Source organism: Gamsiella multidivaricata (genome assembly GCF_025024155.1).
Source record: "Gamsiella multidivaricata strain RSA 2152 chromosome Unknown BC939scaffold_8, whole genome shotgun sequence".
Lineage (NCBI taxonomy): Eukaryota > Fungi > Mortierellomycota > Mortierellomycetes > Mortierellales > Mortierellaceae > Gamsiella > Gamsiella multidivaricata.
In genome coordinates, this window is record NW_026251716.1 from 472,426 (window position 1) to 494,819 (window position 22,394).

General features: G+C 49.3%; 6 protein-coding genes across 6 annotated transcripts; 3 read left to right on the forward strand and 3 right to left on the reverse strand.

Moving 5' to 3' along the window:
• Positions 1-438: 438 nt before the first annotated feature.
• Positions 439-7,736, forward strand: BC939DRAFT_525836 (uncharacterized protein). The gene is made up of 18 exons (XM_051561336.1): positions 439-1,438; positions 1,735-1,842; positions 1,943-2,085; positions 2,196-2,276; positions 2,382-2,772; positions 2,874-2,984; positions 3,075-3,313; positions 3,411-3,646; positions 3,730-4,704; positions 4,780-5,595; positions 5,681-5,874; positions 5,961-6,041; positions 6,142-6,228; positions 6,300-6,452; positions 6,562-6,694; positions 6,790-7,088; positions 7,215-7,350; positions 7,459-7,736. The coding sequence occupies exons 1-18, from the start codon at positions 809-811 to the stop codon at positions 7,659-7,661; spliced, it is 5,016 nt and encodes a 1,671-aa protein (XP_051416086.1). The 5' UTR covers positions 439-808; the 3' UTR covers positions 7,662-7,736.
• An 8-nt stretch (positions 7,737-7,744) lies between these two features.
• On the reverse strand, positions 7,745-8,834 carry BC939DRAFT_440124 (uncharacterized protein). Its single transcript, XM_051554042.1, has one exon. It carries the CDS (start codon positions 8,718-8,720, stop codon positions 7,779-7,781), a length of 942 nt encoding a protein of 313 aa, XP_051416087.1. The 5' UTR covers positions 8,721-8,834; the 3' UTR covers positions 7,745-7,778.
• Positions 8,835-8,859: 25 nt separating this feature from the next.
• On the reverse strand, positions 8,860-11,481 carry BC939DRAFT_304620 (armadillo-type protein). The gene is made up of 7 exons (XM_051551416.1): positions 11,005-11,481; positions 10,729-10,901; positions 10,509-10,639; positions 10,164-10,405; positions 9,917-10,040; positions 9,685-9,820; positions 8,860-9,581 (listed from the first exon to the last, which is right to left on the reverse strand). The coding sequence occupies exons 1-7, from the start codon at positions 11,188-11,190 to the stop codon at positions 8,999-9,001; spliced, it is 1,575 nt and encodes a 524-aa protein (XP_051416088.1). The 5' UTR covers positions 11,191-11,481; the 3' UTR covers positions 8,860-8,998.
• Positions 11,482-12,632: 1,151 nt separating this feature from the next.
• On the forward strand, positions 12,633-15,139 carry BC939DRAFT_392971 (5-methyltetrahydropteroyltriglutamate-homocysteine S-methyltransferase; the record flags this gene model as incomplete). Its single annotated transcript, XM_051552066.1, has 3 exons — positions 12,633-12,668; positions 12,772-14,927; positions 15,013-15,139. 3 exons carry the CDS (start codon positions 12,633-12,635, stop codon positions 15,137-15,139), a joined length of 2,319 nt encoding a protein of 772 aa, XP_051416089.1.
• A 2,648-nt stretch (positions 15,140-17,787) lies between these two features.
• On the reverse strand, positions 17,788-18,548 carry BC939DRAFT_473868 (uncharacterized protein; the record flags this gene model as incomplete). The annotated part of the gene is made up of 2 exons (XM_051558379.1): positions 17,788-18,402; positions 18,537-18,548. The coding sequence occupies 2 exons, from the start codon at positions 18,546-18,548 to the stop codon at positions 17,788-17,790; spliced, it is 627 nt and encodes a 208-aa protein (XP_051416090.1).
• A 633-nt stretch (positions 18,549-19,181) lies between these two features.
• BC939DRAFT_490009 (uncharacterized protein) lies at positions 19,182-21,172 on the forward strand (the record flags this gene model as incomplete). The annotated part of the gene is made up of 3 exons (XM_051559436.1): positions 19,182-19,247; positions 20,135-20,323; positions 20,725-21,172. The coding sequence occupies 3 exons, from the start codon at positions 19,182-19,184 to the stop codon at positions 21,025-21,027; spliced, it is 558 nt and encodes a 185-aa protein (XP_051416091.1). The 3' UTR covers positions 21,028-21,172.
• Between the last annotated feature and the right edge of the window lie 1,222 nt (positions 21,173-22,394).

Below are 22,394 nucleotides of genomic sequence, written 5' to 3' on the forward strand. Positions count from 1 at the left end.
TCTATATTTCAATATCTCAAGCATTTTCTGAGGCCGTAGATGTGAAAGTTGTGAACCGAGTATCACGTCAGTTGATCTAACGTACACCAAGAAGAGACCCAACCGTATGCTGCTTTTCTCTCCGCCTGCACGTACTTCTTCCACAGTTGAACTAAGCATCAAGGCAAATTCATGCTGTATTTGAGCAGTAGTGTCGGAGAAGGTGGTGGGGACGAGCGTATTTACTTACGTGATGAGACTAGAAGACTAGGGGCAGTGGATTCCCTCGATCAAACAACGAAGTTTGTAGAATATTGCAGTCGGTTTCTTTCATGAGCCGCTGATCTGCGGGCCCTTCTTTCTGCGTGAAGCCTTTTATAACAATACAAAATGACCGCAGCGTTTCCTCAGACTGACCTATTAAGTGACCAGGGAGCAAGTTCCTCTCTGATGAAGAGGGTCAGCTTTAAACTGAATGATACAAATCGCTACCTCCAAGTGTCCCGGTTTCTCATCCATTTATATAAGAAAACTTATGAGCCCCTTTCTGAACAGGCCTGGCTGAGCATTATCGACCGAGTTTACATCCACTCCATCACTCCATCACTCCATCTGTCCTTTCTTCCATCCCTCCATCACCCTCTTCTTCCCTTCCTTCTTTCAACATCCTTCACCCGGCAGAAAAGGGGTCGTCGCCTTTTATTTTTATCCACCTCTCGTTTTATTCGCCATTACACACTTCCAGTTCGACCTAAGAGCGAAGGATATCCTCAGCCGTTATTCAATCGCCCATTGCGGCTGAACACCTTCCCCCCCTTTCATCCCAACCATGGACAAGATACTGCACCTCGGCAAGAAGAAGTCGACCAAACACTCACCTCCAATCTCCATCTCCTCTCCAACCTTGAACCCTACAGGCACGGCCGCCTTCTTCCCGCCCAGCAATTCGCCGCCGTATCAACCCCAGACGACGTATCAGCCCCGAGTGAGCGTCAATCTTAATCAGACAGACCGCGAACAAGGCCAGTATGCCATCAGCAGCAGCTACGCCAATAGTGGCAACAACAGCGGTGTTTATAACAGTAATTCGGGAGAAAGGACAAGCAGTAATGGACATGGCCATTACTCCCACTCGAGCGACTATTCATCCTCGACTTCATCCCCGCCTCCGTCTGCTCGAGGAAACCATCCCAGTCACTACTCAGCCTCGTCCAGCCCATACTTTGGATCCGTCTCGGCTGCCACTGCGAATGCACTTGCCACATTTGCCGCAGGACATCACCGCGTCTCCTCAGGGTTAGACCGGCCGACCTCTCCCAGCCATGATGCACAGTCTGTCCGCTCGTACAGGACTTCGACCTCTGGGACACAAAGTGAGGCTGGGCGAACTGAATACAACATGTTACTGGCGCGCCCCCGGACGGACCAGGAAATCGAGGACCGCTTCGTTGATTTTATGGTATGGAGATGGCACCTGGCCTTGTCCTGGTGTCTTTGTTCAGCCGAGCGCCCAGATGCTATCGCAAGCGAGTGGAGGCAGAAGAGAGAGGGAAAGCTCTGCAAAAAAAAAAAAAAAAAAGACAAATCAAGAGGTGCATCAGCCAGCAGCAGACCGATAGAAGTGGTCCATGCGTGCAGTGTCGCTTCTTCAAGGTCGTGGATGGCTTGTTGCTGCGATTGGGCCCTCAGGGGACTTGTATCGCTAATTCCATTGATGATGGTACTGATTATATTTCAACGCCATTCCCTGAATAGAATAACATGGGCATGCATGAGCCTGAGAAGCGCAAGGCAATGGCGGGACTTTCGATGGACAATAAATGGAAGCTCATCTATCAGCACGAGGCCCAGGAGCAGAGCAAGGTACAGAGCGTCGCCCTAAAAGACTCAATTGCTCTTATATACAGGAGCATAAAAGGAATATTTTGCTGACGCGTCGTTTATTTGACACTACTTTCCGTAGGCACGGAAACGAGAGGAGGGCTTCATCGACAAAACGTCTCCAGAGTACTATGTACGAAAGATGCAGTCGGATGCAGATCTCAGGAATATGGATATCAAAATTCTGGTTGCACTTCACGTGTCGCTCAAGTCTCAGCCCATATCGTATGTGCGCATCGTATACCATGTGTTCCCCCAACGTCCAACAGGAATTCGAAGAAGACGCGCACGGATACGGATATGGTACTAATAACGTCCTGTTTACGGCAAAATAGCTGGGTTCGGATCTTCATTCAGAATCGCGGACAACAGATCCTTTCGTCCTCACTAGCAACCCTGAACCATCGTCCCTCTAGGTATATGTTTTGCTGGATCTGCTTATACATTGCTGGTCGAGCATCGAAGCGGCGTATTTTATTTAGATATTTTCCCTAACTTTCATACTCATTTCGTGATGATAGACGCGACACTGATTTGGCAATGGAGCACGAGATCGTAAAATGCTTGAAGACGCTGCTCAACAATAGATGGGGGGCTCAGGAAGCGATCAAACATCCTCCTTGTATATCCGCTCTTTGCTTCTCAATCACATCGCCCCAGCTTCAGACGAGAAAGCTGGTCGTAGAGGTGCTAACTTTTTTGTGTTACTGCGAGGTTCCAATGGGTCACAAGCTGGTGTTAGAGGGATTGGATCAGGTTCAGGAATATTGGAAAGAAAGCGCACGCTTCGACGCATGGATGCGAATCTTGGAAAATACCATTGACGGCCGCGGTCGCTTTGGCACCATGGTTGGAATGAGCGAGGAATTGAAGAAGACAGGAACACTCGACAGCCATCTTATCGAATATGTGGTATGTGTTTTTGTTGGCGCGTTTTCACAGACAGTCCCTACTGAATGAGCTACCGAAAAATAATTATGGTACTCATTATGTCGGTTTCTTCTCTCTGATAGCTGTCCAATGTCATTTTCATCAACGCATTGCTACAAGTCGTAGATGATATTGAGCTCCGAATCCATCTTCGGAGCCAGCTGACGACTAGTGGGTTAACGCGAATCATTTCCGTAAGTGGAGCACTTTGATGTAGTTGTATATGTCTGTGGACTCAAAAATACTAAGTTCATATTGGTTTTTGCTTGGCGTGATGGTGATAGAAAATGAGGAGTCTCAATCATGACCTGATCGACAGGCAGCTCAACATCTACGAGGATGAGGCGGAGAACGACTACGACGATATGGTGGAATTCTACAACCACCAGATTCTGCATGACATGTCCGACCCTTACGATGTGTTCCATGCATTGCTTCGGTCTGTGGAAAGCAGTAGGGCGTACGACTTTTTCCTGTCACTTCTTCAACATATGCTTCTTATTCGCGAGGAAGGAGACCTAAGGTACGCTTCATGGACTTGATGTTTCTATGATAATTTCTGGAGGACACGATCACTGAGCCTTTCTGCAAGCGCTGCCACGCATATCCAAACATTTTAGGATTCGCTACTTCCAGCTTATGGATGCAATCGTAACTCAGGTCGTGCTCGATCGACGTGGGATTACAGACGACTTTGATCAAAAGATTGGAATATCTGTCAATCAACTTGTCAGCAAGCTGGTAGACCAGGATCGTCTGAATGTTGCCCTTGAGGAGTCGAAGCGCCTGCGACAAGAAGTTGAAAAGTTGACTCTACAAAAGAATCAGCTGGAGCACGATATTGGCCAAAAAGATGGTAGGTATTTGTAATAGTGACATGATGATGGAATTTTGTCCGCATATTACACACAATCTAATCACCTTTTCCGTCTTTAATAGATGGTGTGGTCTCTGAACTGAAATCCAATATCTATTCCCTCGAGGATCTATTGCGGGTCTCACGACACACTATCCAAACACTCCAGGCGAAACTGAATGAGGTTGAGACCCAGACACATACCAAGATTGCCTTGCAGGATGCCCAACTGAAGCGTCTAATGAAGTCCCTGGACGATGCAAATGCTTTAATGAAGGAAGCTGGAATGCAAACAGGCATCTCCATTGGTACAGGCCCTGGGGGCCCTGGCGTTGGCTATGGAAACGGCTATGGCACAGGGACTGGAACTGGTCATGGGAATGGCCATGGAGCTGGGTATGGAACTGGCATTGGTTCAGGAACTAGTACTGGCTCAGGAATTGGTACTGGCTCAGGAGCTGGCACTGGCTCAGGAATTGGTACTGGCTCAGGAACTGGCACTGGCTCAGGAACTGGCACTGGCTCAGGAATTGGTACTGACTCAGGAACTGGCACTGGCTCAGGAACTGGTACTGGCTCAGGAACTGGCACTGGCTCAGGAATTGGTACTGGCTCAGGAACTGGCACTGGCTCAGGAATTAGTACTGGCTCAGGAACTGGCACTGGCTCAGGAATTAGTACTGGCTCAGGAACTGGCACTGGCTCAGGAATTAGTACTGGCTCAGGAACTGGCATCGGTCCAGGAACCAGTGCTGGGTCTGGATATGGTGGGAAAGGCAGCAGAGACGAGGTCCCACCGCTTGACAAGGATAAGATTCGCCGCATGCTCGAGCAAACCAGAGCGGAGAAATCCAAGCTGCAGGCACGATATGGTGCCCAGGTGCCTGCTTATATTACTACAGCGGATCCTACACTCAAGCAGGATTTGGAGCGACTCGACGGACAGCAGCACCCAGAACAGGGCACCGGTCTCGAGGGAGTTTCCAATGGATCCGGAAGAGGACGCGGACGCAAGCAATCTAGAGAAGGAGACGAGGATGATGAATCTGCTGATGAAGGTATGCAGTCTATTTACAGAGCCATTCTTGACGAGACATGCTTTTGTTCTAATGCCATGTCTTCTTTTAACATAGTCGAGGAGCTTTCAGAAGAAACCGCCACTTCATTGCCGCTGGCACCACCACTCGTTGGTGGTGCTCCTCCACCTCCACCTCCACCGCCTTCCGGAGGCCCCCCACCACCTCCCCCACCTCCAGCTGGTGGTCCCCCACCACCTCCCCCGCCTCCAGCTGGTAGTCCCCCACCACCTCCCCCACCTCCAGCTGGTAGTCCCCCACCACCTCCCCCACCTCCAGCTGGTGGTCCCCCCCCACCGCCGCCACCACCAGGTATGGGACTCACGTCATCTCTCCCATCACCACCCGTTGGCATGGGCAACCTGCTTGGTCAGATGCTGGCTAAAAGTAATTCAACCAAGTTAGGCGGCAACAATGACTCCGATTCTGACTCTGATGAGCCCGCACCAGGCAGTTTTGCTGCCATGTTGGCCGCCAAGAAGAAGAGATTAGGACAAAGCAGCCCGACAACGACCAAAGGACCTTCATTCGCCCGACCAAAGGCTGGAGACCCGCCACCTCCACCCCCATCAGGAGCAGGGGGACCACCGCCACCACCGCCACCACCAGGCCGTGGAGGACCGCCACCTCCTCCCGGCGGAGCAGGGCCACCTCCCCCAGGAATGATGTTGACGAACAAGAAGAAGGATGGTGCAATAGCAGGCGTGAAGCTAAAAACGCTGCAATGGGACAAGCTCAATTACATGGCTGTTGGAAACACCATCTGGGGTTCTGGTGGCGTGGATGAAGAGGCACTGCAGCGCGCTCTTGGCGCAAACGGCATCTTTGGAAACATGGAGCAGCTCTTTGTGGCCAAGGTCACTGAGTACAGAGGTAAGAAACATGTTTGCAGCGATTATACGGTTGACAAGTGGAGTGGGGTTCCTCGAAGAATACTAACCATTATACCCGACAATAGAACCCCGTGCATCCAAGAAGGCGCGCGAGATCCTTATTCTAGAGCAGCGTCGCGCTCATCAAATCAACATTATGTTGGGTGGTATGAAGCACACGAATCCTGAGATTCGTCATGCCATTCTTCGTATGGACGAGGACTTTATGCCGCTTGTCCAGCTGACAAACCTGCTTAAATATGTTCCTGATGCCGAAGAAGTAAGAATTGGTACATCTTTTAATGCTTGCTTTCTTTTGAAAGACGTGTTGCTGATATTATTCGCATATTTCTTGTAAATCACTAGACCGGAAAGCTTTTAGAGTATAAGGATGCACCGGAGGACGTTAAATTGCGATTGGGTAGAGCGGAGGCCTTCTTCGTAGAGGTAAATATTGGTTTTAAGGAATTCTATGTATGCCGATCTATGGTGACACACATGATAATCGATTTTTATTTATTCGTTCAAATGTGTTTTGTATGAGTAGATCCTCCAAATTGACAGATACCAACAGCGCCTGGAGGGCCTCAAGTTCAAAGTGACATTTAAGTCTCTCTTGGACGGCGTCAACGAGGTAAGCACATGTCTTGAATTAATGTGCTGGAGTAAAGTCGTGAGCGCTAGTTAACCGCTTGCATCGAATAGTCTATCTCTGCTATTTCCATTGCTTCAAAGAGTTTGAAGGATGCTGGGTACTTCAAGGAGCTGCTCAACCTAATTCTCATGCTCGGAAACTACATGAACGGAAACAGCCACAATGGCGGAGCCTTCGGATTCAAGATTGCCAGTATCAACAAAGTATGGATCTTCTAGCGTGGTGTTGCCCTTGGTTTTCTCTTCATGGAATGCTTTTCTTTATATAGTAGCTAATCACTGTCTGCTCTGTTCAATGTATGTTCTATTTTAGCTGGTCGATACGAAAGCATCCAACGCTTCCAGTATGACACTACTACACTTTTTGACAAGCATCACGGAAACGACCTTGCCCGACCTTTTGCAATACCAAGCTGAGATTAGCTCTTGTGGAGAAGCGTGTCGAGGTATGTTATCATGCTAATTTCAGTACAAATAATTTTGTCCGCACTGAGAACCAACACGAATGCGCGTTCTCTGTTGCGCCTTGCATTATTTCTAGTCTCGTTGCCAGAGCTCCAGTCAGATTTCAACCATATCAAGACCCAGTTGAAGGAAATCAAGGTGGAGCTCAGCACTCATTATCCTGATGGCCTGAAGACGTGTGCTGACGATCGCTTCTACGAAGTTATGCAGCCATTTATTGAGACGGCCGAAAGACAATTTTCAAGGACCGAGTCAGCCATAACGGAGATGGAAATTCTTTACAAGGATTGTGTCAAATTTTACGGAGAGGAGCCTACGATCATGAAGCCGGACGAGTTTTTTGGAATTTTCAAGACGTTTACATCGTCATTTGAGGTACGCATGCCGCGCTTGTTCGGCATTTGACTCTAAGCGGGTCTGTATGAAGAGAATGGACAGGCAGTCTTACTAACTGGTCTACTACATATCTTATTGTCGTTATGTTTTGTTAAATGATAACAGAAAGCAAGAGAGGACAACCGCAAGCAGAGAGAAAGAGATACCCAGCGCGAGAAGGCTAGACTTGCGGCCAAGCAGCGCCAAGAGCAGATCGCCGCCAAGCGGAATCGTCTCCAGGTCCCAGACATCAATGGCGAAGGTTTGTGCACACGGACATTTTTTTTATATCCAGGTTCTTGCTTGGCTCGCTCTTTCACTGTTCCAATAAAACTAATATGCGTTCCGTTTTCTTTCCTCCCTTCCTCAGGCTCAACATCAGATGCAGATGGTGGTAGTGATGATAAGGGCATGATGGACAGCTTGCTCGAGTCCCTCAGAAACGGCAGGGATAACGAGGCATCGCGCAGGGACCGCCGTCGTAAGCACCGGATGGATCACTCAGCGTCAGTAGCTGTAAAAGCCCAGGATCTGCTGACTTCTCTCAGGGAAGACAGCGGACACATTCCATGAACAATTTAGACAGCATAAGCATCTCTTAGTTCATGGCATAGATTCAATACAAAGAGACATTGTCCACGATATAGCTCTGGTTTCTTGATACCCTGCTTCTAGATGTTTATTAGTTAATCACACTGTGGCGGCCAGAGTGTTGAATCCAACATGGAATAACCAGTCCTTGAGTATGAGTCGATCCATATCCTGAATCTTTGAGGGTTGGTTGCTGAATGTATCCTCCTCAACACCCTTTGCGGAGCGATTCTTCCCGGCAACACCAAATTGTTCAACAATCCTTTGTCTGACGAGGTTCTGGTACTTTTCTGTTTTGAAGATGGGCGAGTCGAACTGGTTTTTGTGGCTCACGCTTCGCAGTCTCGATAGCAAGATATCTGTGGTTCCAGCGGACAAGGATATCGCGCTCGAAAGCGGTACGAGAAACATAGATTCAATCGTCCTTGCTCGATCAGCTACATCCCTGGAGACGTTATTTACACGGTGTTCATCGTCTGCACCTGAAATTTGGTCAACCGAAGGAGGGTCATAGCTCGAAGATTCGGATTCGGATCCAGGAATAAGCTGGTCCACAGCCTGGGCGAGAATATCCAGCCTGTGCCTGAACAGATCGGACCCTCGCTGGTCTGCGTCCTCGTGTTCGATTGCGAAAGCAACAAGATAACAAGCCAGGTGGAGCACCCCAATTTGCTCAGCACGCACTCGTAGAAAGGCGCCGTTTGATCGGACGATAGGATCATCAGCATGAGTCCGTGTGTCGATCGTCTGCACCATGTCCTGGACTTGCTGTTGCAGTAGAAGTGCATACTGAGCCCTCATCTCCAACGCTGCACGAATGGTTGCTGCTCGACTATAGTCGCTTTTTGGGGAAGACGAGTGATCTTCACCTTCAGCTACGAGTACGGAGGATTCCTGAAGCTGCTTCCGTAGAGATAGTTGCTGGGTTGACTCTTCGAGAAGCAACATGCGTATGCCGCTGATCCTTGCAAGCCTTGAAATATCACCTGGTTGTTGCTGCTGCTGTAATTCCTGAATCATCGAATGAGAGGGTGAAGACATGTTGTTCTGTTTTGTGTCGTAGCGAAAGCGGAGAGGTTTCTTCTTCTTGGCAAGACGGTCCAGTTCCTCTTGATCAAGATGTCGAAGCAAAAATATCCCAAGTACTTTTATCTGGAAGGCGTCAAAGATCCCGCCGTTAGCTGTAGTAGATGGATTTTCGTCCGCACACTGTCGAGATTCGTACTCTCTTTGCCAGCAACCTAACGTGTTCCGATTAAAGACAAGGTGCAAGTCTGTGAGAACAAGGACCACCGAAAGCTGCCCATTAGCACCCACACTCAAATTTCATTCCTGCGCATCTTGCGCTTACGTTCGATAGATGTCAGGACTGTTGACAACAGCAGCGCGGTCTGAGAGTCATCCAAATCCAAGTCTCCGATATTCGTAGGCATCAAACTGTCAATCATGCCAACCTTCTTATATTTTTCCTTGCGTGCGCTGTCTTCCTCCAGTACGTGCTCCATGTTCGAGAACAAGACTAATAGACGGAACAATCTCTCAAGACAGATCTTTGTGATATTCGATTCTCTTTGCTCGCCTAGTTGTCGACTCAAGTTGAGGTCCATTCCAGAAGGAGACGCTAAATCTGAGACAAGGGCTCTGTGATGAGGACGCATATTGGATCCGATACTTCCGATTGCCTCGATAGCCCGAACTGCCACTTCCACATGCGCCTCAATCGAGTGTCTATCCAATTTGGCCCGAGATGGTTTTTGCAGCAGCATCAGGGACTTCATCCCAGCGACTTCGCACATGTGCTCCAGGATGAAGGTCGATGCTGAATCCGATATAGCAGTTGATAGGGCGACTGTGGTGCACAGGTTCAGCCTTTGAAACTTAATCACGCTTGAATCGGTTGCCCTACGAAACGAAGTGTTGAAACATAGGCATGTCAGCTACGGCTATGCGGAAATGCTAAAAACAGAATCCAACCACTTGTAGGACTCCTGATATTTTTGCTTACCGGCAGAACAACGCGGAGAGGTCTTGCGTGGCGTTATGCTGAAGTCTTCCAGTAGTTTCTACTACGAGCGCAAGATGACATAAAGACGCATGGACCAACTCTGGTATGGAGGAGTTCAGGTGCTTGAGCAGGGTTTCTATCCGCAATAAAGAATGAAAATATAAGTCATTACTTCGGAACGACTTTATCGTTTATGAAAGGCGCAAGAAAGCAGATAGTACATTGTGGTTACCTTCCATCGTCTTTTGAAGATCTTCTTGGATTTCGTTCAGATCTTGGCACAGCCAGATAAACAACCGCAGTGTAGCCATTTGGACCGCAAGCGATGGATGCTGTAGCCCCTCATCTACGTTATTCTAGTATTTCGCGGTGGCAAATTTGAAGCGACAAAAGGGGATGTTAACGCGATGCAGCCTGTTTTCCATCGAGTAAGAAAATAGAAAATAGGAAAATAGCGCTGATATGCATGTCCTACATACCATAATCTCATAGATTTCGTCGTTAGTCTGTGGTTTATACCGACAGAGAACTCCGAGGATGACCTGTAACTGACTTGGGTTCCAGTCTTTATAACGCCGAATGAGATGTGCCATAATGTTCTGGTTGATTACGATCCCACCTTCGTCCGCAAGGATGGTCTCCAACGCCAGAATCGCATTCACAGCCACTTGAGTGTCTCGATCACGCAGCATTTCGTAGAGCTTGTCTACAATCTCACTCTCTATATTGTAATTCACGAGCAGATATCAGCTTCTACACGGTTAGCCTTCAGACGATGCCAATTTTGTTAGAAAGAATGAGAGCGTTAGTTATTCCTTTCTTACCAAGAACAAAGATTGGATCCAGCTCAAAGAGCGAGATGCAAGCCATGACCGCTGTCTTCCTGACATGCGCATTTTTATCCTGAAACCCCTTACTCAGAGGCTGCAGTAAAAACCGCAATACGCTTCGTTGTCTACAACACAGTGTTAGTCAGGATCCTTGCTGGTCGTTCTCGTACTCAAACTATTTGAATGCCAATCTGTTCAAGTACGGCGTATTTACCCAAGCGAGCACAGAGTGCGCAGAGCGAGAGATCGCACCATCGGGTCGAGATCAGCACAGTCCTGGTGCAAGGTGTTGATGCTCAAGAAGCACAGTTCCTCGTTCGTACGGCCGTACTTGGCTAGAAATGCGTAGGCAGCCTTCTTTATGGTAATGTCGCGTGTCGATGCGGACTAAACATACGTTTATCGCGTTAGTAAACGCGTAGGAACAGAAAAAACGCGCATCGTTTAGCAAGGAATATTATTGGTTATTCAGCTGCATATAGGTACTAACCGATACTACGGCGGCAAATGTAGAGGAGACGTCTATGCCCTGGCCCATAAGTTCTTGCACACGCTGCATAAGCTGCCCATGGTTGGAGGGCTGCTTGAATGCTTCGGCTAGTTCCGCGACATCCATCGCTGTCAGATTCGCGTTTTCGGTCGATGGGTATGGAAGTAGGATGAAATGATGAGGCATGTTCAAAGTGCTCGTGTACTTCAGCAGTCACCTCATTTAGATGCAGGCTGAACCAAGGTATCGCGTCCTCTGCCGGGCGTTAGTCACAATCTGGCCGCTCATTAATATTTAACCTTCAGGGCACCAGGTTTCAGGCGCCAGGCAGCGTACTCCATCCACCTGTACCCATTATTTAAGAAATTTCTTTAAATCCGCCCCTTCAGATATCTCCCGGCGTATTTTGAATTTTCTTCTTTGCTTTCAAGATTGGATCTTGAAGAGCATTTTTAAAAACAAGTAAGCTTGAAGCGGGATTTGTAGACAAAGGAGTAGTCAGGTTGTTACAGGCAAGCGCTTAAAGAGACAGAAAATGGTTTACTTGGGCACTGGTAAGTCACAGCAGCGGATTTAAGTTCGACAATGTCAATAACTGGAACCCCCATTGAAAGAGCACAGCACGATAGGGATGCACCAGCAGGAGTGTAGGATGGACGGGCTCTCATGCCTTTCTCGTGAGACAAAAGACTGTCCGTTCCTTCCCATTCGCTCCCTGAGAATACAGCCAATGGCGCTATGGTATGAGTCATTCTGAATACGTGAAAATAAATAAATATGTACGAAGTATAGATGTCGCCGGAACCATTGACATACGCGACTAGAACTGTGGTTCTCACCATTCTTCTAGGTTCATGCAGCAGTTGCTAAAGCCTAGGCGAGTCATCTGCTTTCGACATATCTCAAAACGAAACCAAACTAGAGGGGCAACAAGGAAGCATATGTCACTTTACAAGGTCCCCATAATCCGCACAAAAAAAAAAAAAAAAAAAAAATGGACAGGAACAGGTCCAGGACAAATGCGTGAATGGTGTTACCACTGCACATGGGCGCCAGCAGTTGGATTCGTTTTAGTCCAGGTTGGTATTTTTTGACGTGTAATTGTGGGCGTAAAAATGCAGGGAAAAAAGGAAGGGGACGTTTTGATCGCCCCTCCCGGTGCATGACTGTATGTTTGTGCGCGTTATTTTCGTGTGCAAGCGGAAGTATCTGCTGGACAGCAATAAAATATATCTGCACCCCAAGGCACCACAGCATCCGGCTTATTCTGCACTATTCATCGCGAGGACTGTGGCGGGTACAAGTTTGAGTGCAGAGGGCTGAAAAAATGATGTGATTTCGTCCTGTGGTGCGAGGTGAAATTGCACACGATGATTGGCTGTCAAGGTAGCGTTGAGCCATCCCCAGTCCAGAGGAGAGATTCGCCCAAAAAGCAGTCTTGTTCCCCAGCCTCCGAACTCCTCGCGGCTATAAAAAGGTCCCGTTCATCGCCCTTCGATCTTTTTTCTTCTTCTCTTTGCAGATCCCACTTCGTACTCAACTATCCCCAAAAAAGATCCCTGTTACCGGTTCTTTTACCCTCCACGCAAAGACACACTCGCTCACAAATCCCATAACTACACATCACAATGGTTCACGCTACCAACTTGGGTTTCCCCAGAATCGTAAGTGTGGATTAATTCGCTGTGCTGTGGATCCGTTGTTTTTTCGTTATCAAATTGAACTCTGACCCAAAGTATATCTTATCTGATCCTTTTTCATATACAGGGTGCTCAACGCGAGACCAAGAAGATCGTCGAGGCCTTCTGGGCTGGCAAAGTCAACGAGCAGGCTCTCGACGAGGCTGCCGTCAAGCTGCGTGCCGAGAATTGGAAGCTCCAGCAGGGACAGGGTCTCTCTCAGATCCCTTCTGGCGACTTCTCCTTCTACGATCATGTCCTTGACCATTCCGTCATGTTCAACGTCATCCCCCAGCGTTTCCGCCATCTCGCTGCTGGCCACGAGCGCAACTTTGCCATCGGACGTGGTATCCAGAAACCGGCTACCGAGACCCAGGAAAAGGTCGACATCGAGGCCCAAGAGATGAAGAAGTGGTTTGACACCAACTATCACTACATTGTCCCCGAGTTCGAGGCCAACCAGACCTTCCACCTCGTTGCCCAGGCCAAGACCGTCCAAGAGTTCAACGAGGCGAAGGCCCTCGGTATCCACACCCGTCCCGTCGTCCTTGGTCCCCTGTCCTTCCTTTTGCTTGGTAAAGCTGCCAAGAATTCCGCCGGCCTTGAGCTCATTTCCCTTCTCCCCAAGGTCCTCCCCATCTACGAGGAGCTCTTTGCCAAGCTCGCTGAGGCTGGTGCCGACTGGATCCAGGTCGATGAGCCCATCCTCGCCCTCGACCTCGCTCCCAGTGTCATCGCTCATTTCCAGGAGACTTACACTCGTCTGACCGCTGCTGCTCCCTCGCTCAAGTTCTTGATCGCCACCTACTTCGGCCGCATTGGTGACAACGTCTCCTTCATCAAGGACTCTGGCGTTGCTGGTCTTCATATCGATCTCGTCCGTGCCCCCGAACAGATCGAACATGTCATTGCTAACCTCAGCCAGACTCAGGTCCTCTCCCTCGGCTTGGTTGATGGCCGTAACATCTGGAAGACCAACCTCGCCGATGCCCTCAAGCTGGCCCAGACCGCTGTCGCTGCTCTCGGCTCGGAGCGTGTCTTCATTGCTCCTTCTTGCTCTCTGTTGCACACCCCTGTAACCCTCCGCTTTGAGAACCGTCTCAAGACTAAGAACCCTGAACTCTATGACTGGCTCGCCTACTCCGAGGAGAAGTGCAAGGAGGTCCATACCCTCGCCCATGCTCTCAACCACGGTGTCGAGTCCGTCAAGGCTGAATTGGAGGCCAACGCTGCTTCGATCGAGGCTCGTCGCACTTCCTCCCACACCACCAACAGTGCCGTTCGTGAGCGTCTCGCCGCCATTGCTCCCGACCAGCTCCGCCGCCGCAGCGAGTTTAGCCAGCGCCAGGCCCAGCAGCATGCTGCTCACCCTCTGCCCGAGTTCCCCACCACCACCATTGGCTCCTTCCCCCAGACCAAGGAGATCCGTTTGGCTCGTGCCAAGTTTACCAAGGGCGAGATCGACGAGGCTGCCTACCATGACTTCATTAAAAAGGAGATCGCATACTGCGTCCAGGAGCAGGAGAAGCTCAACATCGATGTCCTCGTCCACGGTGAGGCTGAGCGTAACGACATGGTTGCCTACTTCGGTGAGCGTTTGGAAGGATACATTTTCTCCGAGAACGGCTGGATCGCCTCCTACGGTTCCCGCTGCGTCCGTCCTCCAATTATTTTCGGCGATGTCTATCGCGAGAAGAAGATGACAGTCGCTGAGACCGTCTATGCTCAGTCCCTTACCAGCAAACCCATGAAGGGCATGTTGACTGGCCCCGTCACCTGCTTGCAGTGGTCCTTCGTCCGCGATGATATTCCTCGCTCAGTCGTCTGCACCCAATTGGCCCTTGCCATCCGTGATGAGGTCGTTGACTTGGAGGAGGCTGGTATCGTCCACATCCAGGTCGATGAGCCTGCCATTCGTGAGGGCCTTCCTCTCCGCTCTGTCGATTTTAATTTCTACCTCCAGTGGGCCGTCGACGCCTTCTTGCTTTCAACCACCGGTGTCAAAGACACGACCGTCATCCACACCCACATGTGCTACAGTGATTTCCAGGACATCTTCCAGGCCATTCGCCGCATGGATGCTGACGTCTTGACCATCGAGAACTCCAAGAGTGACATGAGGATCTTGGGCGCCTTCTCGACTCACGGCTATGCCGCCGAGATTGGACCTGGTGTCTTCGACATCCATTCTCCCCGTGTTCCTTCCGTCCAGGAGATGAAGGAACGTGCCGATGCCATGTTGCAGTAAGTTTGGTACCTATTTGGGCCTTGTGTTGTTTGCAATCTCGTCTTCAGGTTTTAACATACCGTTTCCAACCTTGCGCTTTAGCTACATTCCCCGCCGCAACCTCTGGATCAACCCCGATTGCGGTCTCAAGACCCGTGGTTGGAAGGAGGTCCGCGAGTCATTGACCAATATGGTTGCTGTGGCCGAGGCGCTCCGTGCCTCTGCATAAGTCCGTGAAAACGCCGCCGTGCCATCCATCTCACATTGTTGAGATGGCTCAAGGGCCAATGCGTTTATTTTCAACAAACGAACGATATGGTAAAAAGTAGAGTGCCTCAACGGCACTCACCCCTGGGATCTCTTAACAGATCCCGAAACTCTTATTTCTTTTTCTTTTTCCCTCTACCTTTGTTATCTCTTTGCATATTGTTCCTTGACTTTCATGTTAACTGTGCTGTGCTCACTAACCTGAAAGTTTCTTCAACAGAAGCAGTTACAAAGTCCCCGAAAAAAAATAATTGTTTGGTGCATACACTTCCTTTATTTCCTTCGTCCTCTCCCTATCTCTTGATTCCATTCTTCGCAGCGCAGCCAGGAACAAGAACTCCCAAAGCAAAGCGAGATACTTGGTCCCCAGAGCGTGATCCTCAGTCCTTGCCGCCGTCGATAGTCTGTCTCACTGCCTTCCACGATCGATCGTGAACCATCTTGGAGATCTCAAGTCAAGCCGAATGTCCGGATCTTTACGATCATTCCGAGTGAGTTGTTGTCGTTCTTTTTGAGATATGGTAGGGTCCTCGTCAACCGAAGATCCCTTTCCATGTCTCGAGGCAATGGCTCCGTTTTTGTTATGGTTTCGCATCTGCAGAAGTGTGGAAGCAGCTCTCAATCAAAAAGTATCTCGTTTCGTTATTTCTTACCTGAGGAAGCACCGGAAGTGAGAGCAGGATTGTGTGTTTGCTATCAAATGCAGCCATGGTCCTGGATCTCGTCTGGATGTGACATGCATGGACAACTCTATACTCAACGTATTGAGGTGATCTTGCTTTCTCTGGTTATTCTTTTCTCAATGTAAACACCAAACAATAAATCTATTCAGTAGTACCATAACGATATTCTTATTTTACAGCACTTGAATGTTCTCAGTCGTCCTTGATGAAAACGCGCTTCAATTCCAGTGCTTTTTTGTCTTGACTTCATTCCTTGTTCTTCATAAACCAAGCGCACTTACTGCCGCAAATGGTTGTTACGTCCCTCTTACGGAGAGTAGCCTTGCTTGCATCTTGATTTTTGATGTTCAAACAGAGGATTCAACGGATGTATTCACCAGACGGGATGCGTGAATCAAATAGAGGCGGTTACAAGCGTAACGACAAGCACGACTTGTGTCCGGCCCATATACGCTAGACAGTTGAATCGAATTAAGAGCCTGGGCCCCGAGTCACCAGTAGCAGCAGCAGCAGCAGCAGTAGTAGTACATCAAAGTGTCTGCACTGGTCTCCGTCCAAGCTGGCTCTCAATTTTAGACCGGCTGCAGGCCTCTTGCAGTATCACACGAGCTCATGCAACGGATACGCGTAATAGTACGTCAATACATGGATGTTGCACAATGCACAACCCACACTCCACAACGCGCACAGCAAATATACCTTGTTATCGCTCCAAGTGCTGTAGTTCACTGCTGGAATGTATGTTTAGCTGCAGGGGATGAGCCCCAGTAAGGGCTCGACTTGTTGCCGTCTCGGCCAGCACCTTATATCGGCGGCAGTCGATCGACGTGAGCTCAGGTGTGCCAATCCGACTTTAGCGCTATAAAGCTCCTACTTCTCTCTTCTGAGGTTCAGATGACCACGCATAGCTGTCCCAGTCACCAAGCTAGAATACAATAAACGGAACATCCGCTAATGTTAGGTGCCTTCACACAGTTGGTTCCTGACACCGCTGTGTCACAATGGGTGCCAAAAAGAAAAAGAAGATATAGCACATGAAAGAAAAAATCAAAAGATGTGCCGAGGGCACCGTAGTAGATTCCTTGCACGAGTCTCAGGATAGCCAGAAGCGTCACATCCGTGAGTCCTGGACAGCGCTTGAGGAAAGCAAGCAGAAAGGGATCCTCAACGGGGTATCATGTTCTTGGATATGGAGTCGCCGGATGATCGAATGTCCGCATTTGAAGCCGAGGCTTGTGCTGAAGGCAAAGCAGGCTCCAACGCAGGCACGCATGCAAGCAGCCCTGGACATCGTCCACAGACAAGGTGCTCGACAGCGGTATAATGGTGTCCAATGCGCGTGACATACCAAAGGTGCTGGTCTTGCTGGTGGCTGGCGTGGAGGAGGGCAGCGGCACGGCTGATGGCCGATCAGGCAACTGAAAGTCTAGCTGGGGGCACCTATGAATCTGAGAGGACATCTGGGCACTAATCTGGGTACACACCTGGGCACACATCTGGGCACACATCTGGACTATGGGCATATACAACCCCGCTTCATGGATGCCGTGTGTCCCTATTGCTATGCTATTCTACGCGTTCTCAGACTGCTTGGCGGGAGAGTAAAATATCGAGCTCTGGTCCGCCAGCAATGCCGCTGGCGTGCCAAACTCCACCATCCGTCCCTGGTTCAGTGCCATGAACCTGTCGCTATCCATCACCGTGTCGACCCGATGCGCGATTGTCAGGATCGTGCGCTCGCGGAACTTTGCTGAATAATCGCCTGTACTAGCGCTGCCGTCTCCAGACCAACCGCAGCCGTCGCTCCGCCCAGGACCAACAAGCTGGCCTTGCGAAGAAGCGCCGCCCGTGCAAAGCAGATCAGCTGCCCTTGGTCCACAGAGAAATCGCCGCCTCTCTCAAGCACCATCACATTGAGCTCCCCCCCCTATGGCCGAGACATAGTCCTTGAGATACGAGACCTCGAGTGCTTGCCACAGCCCGACGTCGGGCCTTGTCCCCAAGGGATCCAGTTGAACCGAATGGTGCCAGCAAACAGGACCGGATCCTGGGAGATAATCGAGAACCGAGAGTGGCCATCATACAACCCTAGGGCCGAGATATCGGTGCCGTCGACAGGGGCCTGTCTCTTGGCGGCCTCGACGCTGCGAAAGAGCGACAGGGTCAAGCTGGACTTGTCTGCTCCTGTTCGGCTGCAGATGCCGAGCTTCTCGTGAGGGTTGATCGAGCAGTTGACGCCACAGAGGACAAGATCGAGTCCTGGACGATATCTGGTCTCGTAGTCGATGAATTCGACGCGCCCCTGAGTTGGCCATTCCTGTGGTGGACGGTTGTCAGCATTGATCTCTGAGGCTTCAGGCTTGAGATCGACGTATTCCTGAAGACGCCCAACGGCTACGATATTGGACTCGAGCTTGGTGTGCTGGCGGACTATCCAGTTTGGAGCCTGTGTGATACTGAGTGCATATTTCAACGACAGGCCCACAAGACCTGGATCCACAGCGATGTTTTGGCCAGTGATACGATGGGTAAGTATGTAGATCTAAAAAAAAAAAAAATATATATTGATGGAGCCCAGAGTTTCAAGAATGGGACGAGGGTCAACAGTTTCCTGCAATGCCGAGATAGAACGCACTCAAATTCTGGCCCAGGCTGTGCTTGTTGCCTTTGACAAACCTCTCTTGCCATCTGTAAGTGCGAATAGTGCTGATTCCACCGAGTATTTCCCGGAAAAGCGCAAAAACGACGATCGAGTAACAGAATTCAGCCTGCAGATATTGCGGGACGTTGTCAAGAAGTACCAATGCAGCAAGAGATATATGAAGCTAAAAGGAAGGTGAAGCTGGACGTCGACACAGCGACCAGAACCAAAGCCGAAGGGGCCTAGCAGGCTGTCCTTGAGTACACAGCAGAAGAGCGCGGAAAGACGCTATCAACCGCTGATTGGCCTTTGCTGGAAAGGTTGAGGATATATCCCATGGAAGAGGTATCAAGGAGCATCATTGGCGACCATAGAACACTATGCAGCAATCTCTGGTGCAACATACGCGCTAAACTGATACAACAATGAGCCTGAATTGTAATCGACTGGAAGATCGTCAGCAGCGAGTACGTGAAGCCCAATGCCGCATAGATGTCGGTATGAAAAAGTGGAACCTTGATACCCCTTCCTGCACCATTGTCGCTACCCCAGCGAGTCCGCCATAGAGAAGTAGAAATCAAGGCGGTCTAAGGCAAGACCTTTATGGGTCTCTACGACTAACAAGAAGTCTGCAGCTAGCCATCCGAGTATCCCACTTGGAGGGTTTACCGCAAAGAAAAATGCGCCAGTTTGAACGAAGCCAACACAGTGCTACTGCTGCTGCTACTACTGCCGCCGGTGCAAGTGTACCAATCATCGTCATCCTGTCGCCTAGTTACATCGCTGTCAACGCCTCCAGCACAAAGCGAGCATGTTATCGATCGCACAAGGCAGCTGTTGGAGCAAACAATAGCTGTTTCTTTGTTTCATTTTCATTTACTTTATTTTACTTTATTTCGTTTCTTTAGCTTTACTTTACTCTATAATCTTGTAGAAGGGAAAGGGAAAAGAAAGAGAAAGAGAGAGAAATGGAAAAGGAGGAAAAAAAACCTAGGAAAGTCGGCTTGCCATCGGTCAGTCTTACTCAGAAGGGTAAAGGTCGTCCAGGACACACCCCAAACCAGAAAAAAACCATAAAGGGGAAAACCAGATAGGACCTGGAGTATCCTCGTCAACGCAGCAGCTGCCTTGCTCTTCGGCATCCAGGAAAGATGACAGCATGCTGCTACCGTGCCACGGCAAGCAAGCAAGCAAGTAAGGAAGCATGAGACTAGCACTAAATGGACCAACTAGCCAGAAAAAGATGGAGTGGCCAGTGCTGTCGATGGCCATATGGGACATAAACCAGCAAGGCTGCCTTTTCGCCCCAATATGCACGCGCGTAGTGATCCCGAGTTGCGTCCAGGCCCAGCTATCCATTCCTACACAGCACAACCATCGCTGCATGCATCCTCTTCCAGACTTATATCCAGCTCACTGGTCTGCTATAGACACCACCACCAGCTAGACATACATCGCAGCAGTGAACTGCGGCGCTTCTGTGCAACGTCCATGTATTGACATACTGTTACGCGTATTCTTTGCATGAGCTCGCGTGACACCGCAAGAGACCTGCAACCGGTTACCAGAGTGTCTCACTTGCCGCCGAGAAGGAAAAAAAACTGATAGCCAGCTTGGACGGAGACCAATACAGAAACTTCGATGTAATGACACTGCTACTACTGCTACTGCTACTGCTACTGCTACTGGTGCAAGTGCATCAAGCATCGCCAAAAGAGCTGCATCATGTCGCCCAGTAAAATCGCTGTCAACACCTCCAGCACAAGACGAGCACGTTATCGATCGCACAATGCAGTTGTTAGAGCAGACAATGGCTGTTCCTGTAATTCATTTTTCATTTTGCTTTTTTTATTTTAGTTCGTTTCATTCTGCTTCATTCCATTCTGTAATATTTTTATTTTACTTCATTTTATTTTATATTGGTTCATTTTATTCCGTTGTATCCGTTATATTTTGTTTTATTTCATCTATTCTATTCATTTCACTCTTTATTTTACTTCTATTCTAATTCTAGTCTTTTTTGCAGAAGGAAAAGAAAAAAAGAGGAAAAGAAGAAAGCTGGCTTGCCATCGGTCAGACTTGCTCAGAAGAGCAAGGCCGTGCAGGGCACACCTCGAGCAGGTTGCAAGCCATGGTGCCCCAAAAAACCACGAATGTGGGAAAAAAAGAATGGATCTCACGCAGCAACTCACCAACCCCCACTGACCCATCTTTTTTTATTAGCCCTCGAACCCCATGTGCAACCCCCAATCGCGCAGAACAAATGCCCCGATCATCACCGGCACTAAACCTACCAGGGTGTTCTCGGCAACACGAAACCGCCCCGTCAAGCGTAGAGCAGACCACATGGGTCATGACAACAAAAAATGGCCAAAAGTGCTGCGCTCATTGCTATTCAGAACGGAACTGTTGGTCAAGAAAAATGCAAAGACGGGGGCCCGCTCTTCGCCACCCACTGCTAGCCCTAGGCCTCAGAAATGGGGCCGCTCATCTTTGATTTTTTGTTTTTCGATTTCATTTTCATAGTTTTTTCGTGTTCTTCGTCCCGGTGATGAACAAAAAAAACTAGAAACGAATACCAAAAAAAAAATACGGGGGAAAAAAAAAACGAACAAAACAGAAAAAACAGGGAACCCCGCTGTGTGCTCGTACGGTTGGCTTTGCGGTGTACAAAGTCCAAGAAAGCTCTAGGAACGATGGGGAGAAGGGGGAAGGAGAGTGACAGAGACAGAGAGAAAGAGACAGAGGGAGGGGAGAGAGAGCAGTGCAGAGGTGAGCGACGATATCAGAGTGCAGGTGCAAAGAGTGGAGGCACAAAGAGTGGAGGTGCAAAGAGTGGAGGTGCAAAGAATGGAGGTGCAAAGAGTGGAGGTGCAAAGAATGGAGGTGCAAAGAATGGAGGTGCAAAGAGTGGAGGTGCAAAGAGTGGAGGTGCAAAGAGTGGAGGTGCAAAGAGTGGAGGTGCAAAGAGTGGAGGTGCAAAGAGTGGAGGTGCAAAGAGTGCAGGTGCAAAGAGTGGAAGCATATAGTGTGGAGCTGTGAAGAGAGGAGTGGAGAGAGTGCAGCTGAATGTTATTACTTACCTTGACGTTGAAGCAGTGACAAGGAGAAAAGAAGAGAGAAAAGAAAAGAAAAGAACGAGGTACAACGGCCGGTTTATATACTGCCAGCGCCACCATCGGTTAGAGCCATTTACGGACGAGTGCATTACGACCACTCCATCCACATAATGAAATTCGCCCATTAGAACAGGTACTCGCACAGATACTCCTGCGGAGGCGCATGCAAAGACATACCCAGGACCGATAGCAGCATTGTTAGCAGTATCGATCGCAGCAATACTAATGGATGATGTTGCACCCAAAACGAGACAAGAATAAGTAATAGTAACAGCAGGGAAGAAGAGCGAGGAAAAAGAACGCAGACACGCACAGTAGAGACAATGGTACTCTTTCGCAGCAGCACGCTTGTGGGCAGTGGCTACTGGAAAGGCCTCAAAGCGATCCTGATATACTCGGACCAAACTATCCAGTTCGGAGCACACCTTGCTGAATGGACCCCTTCAATAGCTGATTTACGATCTATAGTTTAATGCTCCTGTGCCTGGATCAAATAAAGGAATATTACCCACTGCGGCCACTAGCGGCTGACAGACTGGCACAAGCCCTGTAACGCACATCAACAAATGCGCCAAAAGAAAATGCTACAAGTAACAGCACCCGTGGGGACCTAATAGAGCCGCACCGTTGATACCCTGCAGCCTATTCTGCAGTGCAGCCTTGTGTGACCACAAAAAATAAACCACCGATCCTAGGATCAGAGTCGTCAGCAATGAGGATCGCGGCAGGTGGCAATGGGCAACAGCAGTCCTGCCGCTCTCCATGCTAACACAG